The following is a 13,418-nucleotide window of genomic DNA, read 5'->3' as shown; positions in this document are numbered from 1 at the left end:
TTTATTTGTTGCTTAACGTCCAGCCGACTACGCAGAGCCATATCAGGACGAGGAAGGGGGGGATGAAGGGGGCCACTTGTCAAGCGATTCCTGTTTACAAATGCACTAACCCATTACTTGTGTCCCAGCAGGCTTTAGTAAAACTAAATTAATACCTACTGGAAGATTACCAGTTTCCAGTATGTTAAAATAGGCTTAACCTATCTACTGCTGGACTTACATCAGAACACTAACAGATTAAACTATACATGAATCGCGAGACAAGCGGCAAGAGAAGAGATTTTTGGAAAAAATACAGGTGAATGAGCAAGAAGGCAGAAAAAAGAAAAGAATTCATGAAGAAAAAGAGAGCATGACAGGAAAGAGGAACCAAAAATCTACCTAACAGCAAACTAGAAAGCTCCTGCGGTTCCAAAAACAGGAGGGGCCTTTAATTTCATAACCGCAGTGCCCCACTGCGGGAGTGTGTGAATGTGTGTGTGTGTGTGTTTATGTGTGTATTCATGTGTTTGGTTGTGTGTGTGTGTGTATGTGTGCGTGTGCGTGCGTACGTTTGTTTCCCCCCCCCCTCCCCCCTTTTTTTTCTCACTTTGTAGCCTAAGCCTCATATTGATTGATTGATTGATTGAAACTGAGATTTGATGTGATTTCAATCAATCAGACACAGCGGCTTGTTCCCACCCATTAGGGAGGCACCCACTGTCGCTTCGTGCTCCTCTGTCTAGACCCCCCTTCATGTTGTTGTTGTTCCACTTACTCCGAGTGACAGGGGATGCCAGCAAAGTCACACATGAGCAGCATGTCACTGATCTGGTGACCGGTCAGATGAAGCTCCTCTGGCGGCAGCTTCCTCAGGAACTCCTTGATCTTGTTCAGCTGGAACTGTTCCTCTTCAAAGTCCAGGGCACCGCCGATTGTGTTCACCTCGCCATTCTGTTGAAACATGTGCAGGTACCGAATAGACGAATTCCGAACATTACTTTGTCGGGTTTGTATGGGTTGTGAAAGAGTGAATGCCCTTGCTTTTGACTCGGACAAACATTAGAGGGCCAATCACTGGCGAGGGGTGTGTCGGAAACACGTGGAAAGGAAAACGTGAGAAGTTATTTGTCAGAGAATAAGCAACAAGGGTATTTACTCTTTCACAACCCAGCCAAACCCGACTGACTTTATTCCCGAAAATCGTCTATTGCTCTCAGTATGGTATTGTCGTCAGATCATCTTGCAAGATTCCATAGGCAGCCAATATGTATCGCGATCGCTTCACGAAGAAAAGTTATGAAGAGTTTATCAACTGACAAAAAACAACTCAATAACAACAACAACAACCGACAAAAACAACATCATCATCAACAACAACAACAACAACAACAACAACAACAACAGGGTTTCATTTACTAGTGCGCCCTGCGCCATTGGCGCATTAAATCTGAAAACGTCCAATCACAATTCCCTTCAGTGCGTCAAAGGGCGCATTGAGATTACGTACCATATTGCACCCGTTTGTATCTTTGGTCAAAACGCGTACAGGCATCTTTGGCGCGTCTTTCCTTCGACTATGTCCCATTGGAATTTGGTTTCAAGAGTGGGACAAATGTCCCATTGCCTTTTTCTCCCAGCCCAAACACAACAACAACAACAACAACAATAACTCCTGATACTAACTAGTAACTCTGAGAGCCAGCAACCAACAGAACTCGACGACTCTGTGTCAAAAACAAATGTTTTAAAACAATAAGCTGGTAGATCTGACTGGTACAGTGTACTTACAACGTGTTCATAAGCATTACTGCATGTTATCGTTCCACGTGTTCTTTTAGTGCAACGATTTTATCCAATCAAATTCAATCAACACTTGTATAAACCAAAGCGTCATATTAATCAACACTTGTATAAACCAAAGCGTCATATTAATCAACACTTGTATAAACCAAAGCGTCATATCAATCAACACTTGTATAAACCAAAGCGTCATATTAATCAACACTTGTATAAACCAAAGCGTCATATTAATCAACACTTGTATAAACCAAAGCGTCATATCAATCAACACTTGTATAAACCAAAGCGTCATATTAATCAACACTTGTATAAACCAAAGCGTCATATTAATTGGGCCAAGTCTACTTCACGATGCTCGCCGCACGAAGTTTAGCATAGAGTTTTTGATAAAAAAAAAAAAGACTTCGCTAAGTCGTCTTTGGGTCCAATTAAAAATCCCCTTCAAGCCTGTAATTAATTGGGCGAAGTCGACTCGCGAAGCTCACTTATCGAAACTGGCCGTTCGAAGCTCTTGCACTGGTCGACGTCTTCTGGGTGAACCTGGCCGCACGGAGCTTAAGTACTGAGTTGTCGGTAAAAAGTCTTCACGAAGTCGACTTCGGGTCCAATTAACGACTGCCTTTAGCCTCGAACTAACTGGGCGACGTCTAATTGGTGAACCTGGCCGCACGAAGCTTAAGTACTGAGTTGTCGGTAAAAAGTCTTCACGAAGTCGACTTCGGGTCCAATTAACGACTGCCTTTAGCCTCGAACTAACTGGGCGACGTCTAATTGGTGAACCTGGCCGCACGAAGCTTAAGTACTGAGTTGTCGGTAAAAAGTCTTCACGAAGTCGACTTCGGGTCCAATTAACGACTGCCTTTAGCCTCGAACTAACTGGGCAACGTCTAATTGGTGAACCTGGCCGCACGAAGCTTTGGCATAGACTTTTAGGTGAAATGACTTCGCAAAGTCGGCTTCTGGTTGAACAAAAGATTGGACCGGACACTCACCGACAAGTCCGAGCGGAGTCCGAGGAAGTCGGCGTTCTCGAGGTACTGTGATCGGCGCAGCGTGTTTAGGTTGCAGAGGGTGACCGCAGGGAAGTCCACCTTCGTCTGGTACTGGACGCTGACCACAGTGGACACGGGATAGGTGGAGAACAGGGTCAGGATCTGGTACACGTTGTACACTGCCCAGCCTGACGTACAGCGGGTCAACGAGAACATATAAATAGTATGCACACACACACGCACGCACGTACGCACGCACACACGCACACATACACACACGCACACACACACCTCACACACACACGTACGTGTGCACACACACACACCACATGTACATACACACTCACACCTACGCGTGCACACACACACACACACACACACACACACACACACACACACCATTTGAGAAAAGAACTAAGGAAGGAGAAGAAAGTCTTTTCATTGGAAATACCTTTATGGAATCTTTTCCATTTTTTATGTCTTTTTGTGCCTCTCCGTTTTGTTCTTGACCTTATTTTGGCAAACTGACTCAAGGGTTCAGGTTCTATGCGTATGGAACTGACATCATGTTTCAAAAAGGATGAATCGTTCCTCAAAAATCTCTACATTAAAGGGAAAAAAAACTTCAGCAGAGACTTTGATTTCTAGATACATGTACGTAGGCCTATATTTAATGCCAGAAATAAAATATGCACAGAGAGTAACACGCAGAAGGATACAAATAAAGACATATATGAAGGCAAGTTTCAAGACAAAAACAAAGGAGACACAATAGACATAAAAAGAATGGAGAGGTAAACATACTGTTGGAAAGAAAACTAGAATGGTAACACACTGCAATGTACTTGTATGACAAAAAGAAAAGAAAAACTGACGGTAAAAAAGATGATGAACTGGACAACTTGGCTGATCGAAGGCAATTCTACTGTACTGCAGCTGTTTTGTTTTCTATGGCTGGCCAAAACAAATAAGTAAACATTCTTTTGAAAAGAAAACTAGGATGGTAACACAATGACGACGGGCGCAGTGGCGTGGTGGTAAGACGTCGGCCTCCTAATCGGGAGGTCGGGAGTTCGAATCCCGGTCGCTGCCGCCTGGTGGGTTAAGAGTGGAGATTTTTTCGATCTCCCAGGTCAACTTATGTGCAGACCTGCTAGTGACTAAACCCCCTTCGTGTGTACACGCAAGCACAAGACCAAGTGCGCACGGAAAAGATCCTGTAATCCATGTCAGAGTTCGGTGGGTTATAGAAACACGAAAATACCCAGCATGCCTCCCCCGAAATCGGTGTATGCTGCCTGAATGGTGGGGTAAAAACGGTTATGCACGTAAAAATCCACTCGTGCTAAATACATGAGTGAACGTGGGAGTCTAAGCCTATGAACAAAGAAGAAGAAGTAACACAATGTAATGCACGTACCCCCAGCAGGGAGCACGAGGGTCAGCCACAGGACTCGCCACACCACGTGATGGTCAGTCGCCGCCACTCTGGCCACACCATGCATCGACGTCTGCTCCGCGAAGCCTTTCAGCAACCCTCCCACGCTTCTACCCCCCTCCTTCTTGTCATTATCTTGTCCGCCCAAGACACTTTCTCTCTTTTCAGGTGCGTTTGATTGTCCATCCATATTTGGACTGACGATGTTTATTTTCGATTTTTGCTGACCCATGATCGTTAAAAGTGCGTGTCTTCGGTTTAAACGATGTAGGCCTATTCAAATGTTTTGCGAAATACAATGCCAAACACGTGTAACTGCAGCAATGGAGCACAACAAGTTTAGCTTACAGCCGGTGTGCTCTGAAAAACAAAGTAACAGTGTTAGTTGTTGTGTTTTCTCTCACGAAAACCCGTCTAAAGTTTAGGAAATCTGTGATTTTCTGATTAACCAGGTCAATTTGGATTGCTGTAACGGAATAGCATTGAACAGTAATGTTACACTAATTCATTGATCGTTTCCTACAAAGTCAACCCAACGTGTTTTTTTTTTTAGCTGACTTACATTACTAAGTGGTACCATAGACCTATATTAGACACGAAATGAAGGCCGTCACACAGCTACGGAAGCATGCACGAAGTCCTTTTTTTTTAAACCTGTTTTTTTGTTAAATTTATAAATCAGGTATTAAGCCAAACATATCAACAATCCTAGCAACAACAACAAATAAAGGTAGTGTCTTTCTTGTGTACGCGATCGTGTTCACCGTCACAGATGTGTTCAATTGTTTACATAATGATAAGATCACTTGCAAAGTACCTTTCTGTACTTTATCAACAGACCAAAATGTACACCCCTTGACAATAAAACGTATGACTCAAATAACGGTAGGATAATCTGACAAGTGTTAAACTCAGACGCAAAGTTCTAACGTTGCAGTTCTATGCAAATGATATGCATCTGGTTATTAGGCTTGTTCAGTAAAAGTGTAGCTTCACAGACGTTTGAAGCGAACACATGAATTGAAGAAGTATGTCGAACGCGAAACAGCCTTGTAAGGAAAAAACACACTTGACACAGGCTTGAAATAAATAGGACACTTTTTAAAAGGCGCATTCCCGGCAAAAACAAACTGACAAGCAAACCACTTGTCTCAAATCGCACCAAGAGGTACCCATTTCGGTTCGAGGATTGCAGTAATGACATCACACAACAGATATATACCTTAAAATGAGTGTTTGAACTTTCAATCATATCCCAGGTTTAAAAGCTATGAAGGGTTATTCGTAATGGACAGAAATTATGAACGTATACTTCGTATTATCTTTCTCTATTTGTCCTACTTCTCCCGCCCCTAAGAGCAGTGAACTTAACTAGTTTTTGAGAGAATCCAAATTCAATTTATATGTTTTCTCCAAAGCCATTACGCCAAGGTTATGTCTGCTACATGTAAGCGTATCCACCAGCGCCTGAAAAATAGGACGCACAAGACCTGACTCTGACGCCGAAGAGTCAACCAGGTTCTACTACTCACAATCTTCTACTGGAGACAAACTATTATCATGTCTACAATGGACCCACGCTGCAAGACTGATCCAATCTCTCATATTCTTTTTCAAAACACACTTGAAAACAATCTATATTTCATAGAACGTCCATCGCTGACAGTTACTCATTACTGAGTTGAGGATATAGACAGACATTTTAGCCTTTGTTCCACAGGCTGTTAGCGTGTCTAAGTTTTCCCGACTAAAGCTATGTTTCCAAGTAGCGACGCGGCGGTAGCTGCAGCGACGAAAAGGCTGGCAGTAGGCGAATTCTAGTGTTCGTTTTTTCCATTAAAAGCGGCGCGGCAGGCGCGTTTTTTCTTTCTCGAATTCTGATGATGAATCGTTCCAAAACTCACACAACCATTCTGTATTTAAGGTCAACTATATTTGAAGCTACTTATGAGAAAATTGAAAAGACGAGAAATGAAACGGAAAATCCACTTTTATTTCAACAAAATGCTCAAAAAGCGGAACGAACCCGGTGCCTTTGACAACCTTTTGAAGGATCCTTGGTGGACGATTTGCAGCTCAGGGAGTACATGTACCGGCCGATAAAAAAAAAAGTCAAAATAGAATATAAACCTGGTTGTGGGAGGTCTTCGAATATTTCGAATGACTAAGACCACGCCCACTTTGGGCGCGGCAGAAAAAATCTTGCTGCCGAACCGTCGCCGCCGTCGCGCATATATGGAAACAAGCGTTCTTTGTAACGGCCCGGTCACACAGCCCAAAAGTCGCCTAAACGCATGAATCACGCACGAAATTCGATCCTCACGCGATACATGCGCGATTTGCGCATTTTATCAGTTTGTCTGACGTGGAACCTCCGTAGTTGTCCGCCGATGTTCGCCGGATCGGCGCTTTACGCGATTCCAGGTTTTGAGCAGCTCAAAACTCGGTTTCGCGTAAGAGTTTACGCAGTATTGCGCTGTTTTACGTAATTTCTGCGTACTTTGCGTAGTTATTACGCGAAAAATGCGCGAAATATGCGTGGAATAGGCTATCAGTGATCGTTCGCGACTGTTGAAACGGGAATGGCAAGGCGCCGCGGTTGCATCAGTTTATATATGCGCGGAACGAACGTGCGCGCTGCCGCGCATTCCTCGCGCAGTTCATGCGCGAATCATGCGCGATTCATACGCAGTTCATTAGTGATAGTGCACAGATTATACGTGGTTTTCCGTGGACCTTTGCGTACCTATGCGCTGTAGTGCGTGGTTTGTTAGTGATTTTTGCGTGATCTTTCCGTATTTCTTGCGCAATTCATCGGAGATTTTCATCGCATAAATCAGCGAAAATTGTCAAATTCTCGACCGACAAGCACGCACAACCAAATTTTAGGCGTGATTCATGCGTTTACGCGACTTTTGGGCTGTGTGACCGGACTTTGACTACCGTGAAGCGATCGGTTTTGCCGCTGCTGCCACCTCGTCACCGCCATCGTGCCGCCGTCGCGTCACTATATGGAAACATGGTTTAAGTTGGTCTACCGGCACAGATTCAAACGATGGTGTCAATCACACAACGGGGGGTTGTTATGATGCTAATGAATATTTCAATAACACATCTTTGGGTTTCAGTTTCCCCCGGCATCGCATAACGGGTTAACGAAAATGACACTTTTCACAAGTGTGGCGTTACAAAATGCACGCGGACACACAGCCAAACAAATGAGTACACAATCAAGAAGTTACAGTAACAAGGCCGTTAGAGCCGTGAAGATCTCTTGTAATTTGTTCCCCCGATTTGCTGGTTTCGCTTCAAATCTTTTCTCGACTGACTAGTTGCCTTGACATTTCACGTAAAAGAATGCTTGGATTTGAACCCAGAACCCACAGATTGTTATTTTTACCTACTACGAGCTATAACTGTGTGTTGTTCACGAGTGACAATTTCCTTGATCGCTTGGAGTGATTCAATTAGGCTACACTTTTGTCACATTCCCTGTTCGTTGGAACTATACACGTATTACAGAAATCACAAGACGCTGTTTAAAGTGTCTGTACGTTTCAAAGCTTCTTCTTCTTCTTCTGCGTTCGATGTTACGTTTCAAAGCAAAAAATGAGCTTTGATGAGTCACGTGATATGGCAATGTATTTCTCTTTTCGGAGGTTTTTTTTCATCATATTTTGAAAGAAGGAGTTGCATTATACGCCCGCAGGCAAGCGGGTGAATGTCCATGAAATTATACATGGTTACGTTTGCAAGCGCATGTTGTTTAGTGTGTGCGTGCAAATTACATGTTATTTGTGTAGTTTCATGTGTTTTCAAGAGAGAGAGAGAGAGAGAGAGAGAGAGAGAGAGAGAGAGAGAGAGAGAGAGAGAGAGGGAGAGGGAGGGGGAGAGAGATGGATATTGGAACTTTATTTTACAAGGATAGAGGTTTAATGCAAAATCTCTTCTTACAACCTATCCTTGCATCCAAGACAAAATTCTACGAAGATAGATGTCATAGATGATGTTTGTATGTGTGTCCTTTTTTCACAACCCGACTGAGTTGTTTTACCCGCGTGTCTTTTTTGCGTGGCACACGAGATTTACGGTTAACACGTAATAAAAGTGTTCTGGCCTCACTGAGTCTCATTAGTACTGTACCTGCGTTAACGTTCGCTGTAACTCTTTATTATGGTGTGGACAGAATTCTTTACGTGTGTGTTTGTATGTGTGTATGTGTGTGTGTGTGTGTGTGTGCGTGTGTGTGTGTGTGTGTGTGTGTGTGTGTGTGTGTGTGTGTGTGTGTGTGTGTGTGTGTGTGTGTGTGTGCCACGCCGCGTGTGTATAGCGATTCAGGGAAAAGTACTGAACCGATCTTCATTAAACTTTACATGAGAGTTCCTGCAAATCTTATCCCCAGACCATTTTTCATTTTTTTGATAATTAATGTCTGTTGACGTCATATAGGTGTGAAAGTTGAGGGGGCATTGACACACCCTCATCTTTCGAAGCCCGTTTCGCCTTTTGGGTACACCATCTTACGTATAAAGGCGTAACGCGTCTCCACCGTGAATAATGGCAAACCTTTAAACACTCCTTGACTGCAAGAGAAATTTAACTTAAAATCGTGATATACAAACACGCCCAAACAACCAGCAACAAAAACTGAGAAAAGTGTCTCCAAGGGAAGTAATCGGCTAACTGCAAGTCAGAGAGCAGTTAACAGCTGTTGTCTCCCTTGTAATGAATAATGAGGGTGATGATGATGGCACTTTGTGTGATAGTACCCTTTCTGGGGCTTGATGCAGTGTAAGTGTGTACGAGGTACGAAGGATGCTTTCGAGGGCCGAGTCATCAATCTGAGTTATCTAGCTGTCTTAAGTGGGGGTACGACTTTTTCTTTGATGATACAACTTTTGGTTTATCCTGAGAGTCAATTAGTTGTTAACGTGAAAAACATTGTACATTGCTTGCTGTGTGTGCATGTGTGTGTGTGTCTGTTTTCTGTGGTTGTGTCTGTGTCTGTGACGTGTGTGTGTATGTTTGTGTGCGTGTCTAGAGGTCTGTCACGAGTGTGTGTGGTGTGTGTGTGGTGTGTGTGTGTGTGTGTGTGTGTGTGTGTCACGGTGTGTGTGTGTGTGTGTTTTGTGTGTGTTTTGTGTGTGTGTGTGTGTGTGTTTAACTAATTTTATTTTGATTTAATTTTTATTTTTATTTCCAAGGAAACTAAAGACTTGTGTAAACAAATTTAAGTTTGTATCTGAGTTTATGTGTTAGCTAGCTGTCTTATTCCTGTCAATCCTTCCTATCTCACTGCAGAGTGGATACAATTAGGGGGAATTTGTCTACTCAAGGTCTGATTACCTTGGGAAGGCCGATCACTTGGTTGTGACTAAGAGTAAATTTAATGCTCCTACGATTTACCGTCGCCGTACTTCATATCATGTCATAATTGAACTCCTACTGCTGGTCCAAAATCGTTCAAGGAAAACTGATAATATCCTACTTTTCAATTCAGATGTTGCCTTGAAAACTGATCAGAGGATTATCTACAACTATGTACAGCCGAACCCGCATTGACGACAGTCCGGGGAAGAAGAGGAAGGGGGGGGGGGGGGTAGGGTTGTTGCTTTCTTATATCCGAGGTTTTTCTTATTAAGAGACCTTCGAGAGTTCTTTTTCCCATCGTATTTTGGAAGGAATTTCATTATACGCCCGCAGGCAGGCGTATGAATGTGCATGTAATTATAGATGGTTATGTTTGTCAGTGCATGTTGTTTAGCATGTGCGTGCAAATTATATGTAATAATCATGTGTAGTTACACCCCCGGTATAGGGGTGTGTATAGGTTTCGGTCGATGTGTTTGTTTGTTTGTTTGTGTGTTTGTGTGTTCGCATATAGATCTCAAGAATGAACGGACCGATCGTCACCAAACTTGGTGAACAGGTTCTATACATTCCTGAGACGGTCCTTACAAAAATTGGGACCAGTCAAACACACGGTTAGGGAGTTATTGGTGGATTAAGATTCTACAAGGACTTATAGAGAAACATATTCATGGTCAAAGGGAAATAACCTTCTCAGTTGGTGGCAGTGAGAATGGGTGCAGTGAGAATGGTTATTTCCCTTTGACTAACGGGGGTGTTTTTCCTACCTCGAAGGAATTTCTTGTTCCATGTGTTTTCAAGAGAGAGTGAGACAGACTGAGAGAGCGATCTCTTCTCTCTCTCTCTCTCTCTCTCTCTCTCTCTCTCTCTCTCTCTCTCTCTCTCTCTCTCTCTCTCTCTCTCTCTCTCTCTCTCTCTCTCTCTCTCTCTCTCTCTCTCTCTCTCTCTCTCTCTCTCTCTCTCTGAGTGGTGTCCCTTGGCGTAAGAGACAAGTCGACGTGACAGGAGCTCTCTAAGTGTTTGCTTTACAACTCGTCAAGATGACCATTGCTGGACTACCAACACATGTGGAATCCATCCTAGCCACCCTTCTGTCGGACCACCTCGTTAAATCGTGGAAAGTTGCTGGTGAGGGAGAGGACACAGTGTTTGTCCTTCGACTGAGCATCTAGGAAACGCCCCCGGGTGACCGGCGCCTGGCCAAAGTCGACCGCGGCGCCTTTCAAGAAGAAATCGACCACATAACTGCTGACCTTCATGTTGTGTCGACACTGGTACATTGCTACCTCCGTGCCATGCCAGACTGACTCTTCTAACTAAACTGCAGGCAGTGTTGCAAAATGCCATAACAAAAACTGCGAACTATTATTTCTTGACTTAGCATCTGAGTCAGACGCGTCAAGAACGATGCATTATTCTGTTTTCTTCATAAGAAAATCGCGGAGTTCGACTACCCCCTCCCTCCCCCTTTGAAATGAACCGTGTGTGTTTATTCAATAAAATGTCTTACGTCTTACGTCTCTCTCTCTCTGTCTAAGGATAGAGGTTACAGCTGAGGTTAAATGCAATATCTCTTCTTACAGCCTATCCTTACATCTAAGACAACATTCTATCTAAGGGTAGAGATGAAGTTTATGCATGTCTTGAATACCATAGATGAACAGTTTTAGACTATATTTTTCAGAAATACACATATTTACACGGAGAATGTAAGACTGACAAGCTTTGGTATAAAAAGCTGAAAGCATGTTTTATTGAACAATGAATCATTTCAGTCTTTCAGTCATTTCTAGACTTGTAGAAATAGAGTGTGTAGCAAAAAAACAATTAAAACAACACACACAAACCACACACTCAACAGAACTTAAACAAGTCGCGTAAGGCGAAAATACAACATTTAGTCAAGCTGTCGAACTCACAGAATAAAACTGAACGCAATGCCATTTTTCAGCAAGACCGTATACTCGTAGCATCGTCAGTCCACCGCTCGTGGCAAAGGCAGTGAAATTGACAAGAAGAGCGGGGTAGTAGTTGCGCTGAGAAGGATAGCACGCTTTTCCGTACCTCTCTTCGTTTTAACTTTCTGAGCGTGTTTTTAATCCAATCATATATCTACAGTATATGTTTTTGGAATCAGGAACCGACAAGGAATAAGATGAAAGTGTTTATAAGTTGATTTCGACAATTTAATTTTGATCATAATTTTTATATTTTTAATTTTCAGAGCTTGTTTTTAATCCAAATATAACATATTTATATGTTTTTGGAATCAGAAAATGACGAAGAATAAGATGAACGTAAATTTGGATCGTTTTAAAAAACTTTTTTTTTTTTACAATTTTCAGATTTTTAATGACCGAAGTCATTAATTAATTTTTAAGCCACCAAGCTGAAATGCAATACCGAAGTCCGGCCTTCGTCGAAGATTGCTTGGCCAAAATTTCAATCAATTTGATTGAAAAATGAGAGGTGACAGTGCCGCCTCAACTTTTACAAAAAGCCGGATATGACGTCATCAAAGGTATTTATCGAAAAAAAGAAAAAATGTCCGGGGATATCATTCCCAGGAACTCTCATGTAAAATGTCATAAAGATCGGTCCAGTAGGTTGGTCTGAATCGCTCTACACACACACACGCACAGACAGACACACACAGACACACACACACACACACACCACGACCCTCGTCTCGATTCCCCCTCTATGTTAAAACATTTATTTAAAACTTGACTAAATGTAAAAACCAGAGTAAGAGGCTAAATTGCTGGAATAAAACCCAGATTCAAGAATTGCAAGTAAAATAAATGTTCTGTGCACCAAAACAAAAGGTATTCAGATGTCATATTAATAACTGCTAAAAGCCCATGAACGCCTTTAGGAGAATGACCAAAAAACAGTGCAAAAGCTAAAAACGGTAAAGGTAGTAATCCTTAAGTCGATTTTGTGAAGACTTCGTAAAGTGTTCACTCAAAAGTAAACTAAGTACCAAACTTAATGATTCTGCAGCCAGCTGCGCGAAGTATACTTCGCATAGTTGACTTCGCTCAGTTCATTTGAGACTTGAAGGATTCAAACAACATAAATTAATGTCACTTGCCATCAACATTGCATCTTATGTCTAAAAAGATTTGTTTAATTAAATCCGAAATTAAAAATGACTGTTACAGTTGAACCCCCATTTTAAGACCCTCTAATCTAAGACTTTCTCTTTTAAGAACCTGTTTCTCAGATTGTCTGTTCATAACGTTTGTAAATTTACCCCCCATTTAAGACTCCCACCTTTTAAGACCTGCCGGATTTACTCAGACTGTTGGAGCTCTCAAAAGAGGGGTTCCACTGTCCATTGTGTATAACAAACAAAAGGGGGAAAAAGAAGTGTTAAAAAAATGGAACCTTTCCTTCTTGCTAAATAAAATAGTCAAAATCAAAAGTAATGACAGCCTGTTGCTTTTGAACAAAGAACAGATTCCCTTAAATTGAAAATCAAGTTTACTTGGTTAATTTGAACAAAGTCCCAAAGAAAACACACACGTAAACGCATGCGCACAAACACACGCGCATATGCTTGTGTGTGTGTGCGACCATAGACTCGCAATAACATCAACAATCTCTAGTTTCCTCTTGAGTGAAAGAACAATGCGCTTCTTGCATTCCGCCATTGCGACTTTCTTTCTTTCTTTCTTTGGTGTTTAATGCCGGATGCCGCTTTTGACTACACACGCCCGACGATGCGGGTTTGTCTGAACCCATACATTTGAAAGAGGGTTTTTACTGTTTATTTCTCCAACGACGATGCGGGTTTGTCTGAACCCATACATTTGAAAGAGGGTTTTTAC

At 42.4% G+C, this 13,418-nt stretch overlaps 1 protein-coding gene across 1 annotated transcript; it reads right to left on the bottom strand.

Annotated features, from left to right (window-relative positions):
- Positions 1-753: 753 nt before the first annotated feature.
- On the bottom strand, positions 754-4,402 carry LOC138961305 (acid-sensing ion channel 1A-like). The gene is made up of 3 exons (XM_070332906.1): positions 4,195-4,402; positions 2,775-2,962; positions 754-933 (listed from the first exon to the last, which is right to left on the bottom strand). Exons 1-3 carry the CDS (start codon positions 4,400-4,402, stop codon positions 754-756), a joined length of 576 nt encoding a protein of 191 aa, XP_070189007.1.
- Positions 4,403-13,418: the final 9,016 nt, after the last annotated feature.

This window comes from Littorina saxatilis, linkage group LG3, assembly GCF_037325665.1.
Source record: "Littorina saxatilis isolate snail1 linkage group LG3, US_GU_Lsax_2.0, whole genome shotgun sequence".
NCBI classification, from domain to species: domain Eukaryota; kingdom Metazoa; phylum Mollusca; class Gastropoda; order Littorinimorpha; family Littorinidae; genus Littorina; species Littorina saxatilis.
This window is presented reverse-complemented; position numbering and strand designations above follow the sequence as displayed.

Excerpts from the sequence above, each read along its gene's own strand:
- LOC138961305 (XM_070332906.1), bottom strand. The coding sequence starts at position 4,402 with ATGGATGGACAATCAAACGCACCTGAAAAGAGAGAAAGTGTCTTGGGC. Across the intron at positions 2,963-4,194 it reads CCTCGTGCTCCCTGCTGGGG|GCTGGGCAGTGTACAACGTG; the intron begins GTACGTGCATTA and ends GCTGTACGTCAG. Across the intron at positions 934-2,774 it reads GACTCCGCTCGGACTTGTCG|AATGGCGAGGTGAACACAAT; the intron begins GTGAGTGTCCGG and ends ATGTTTCAACAG.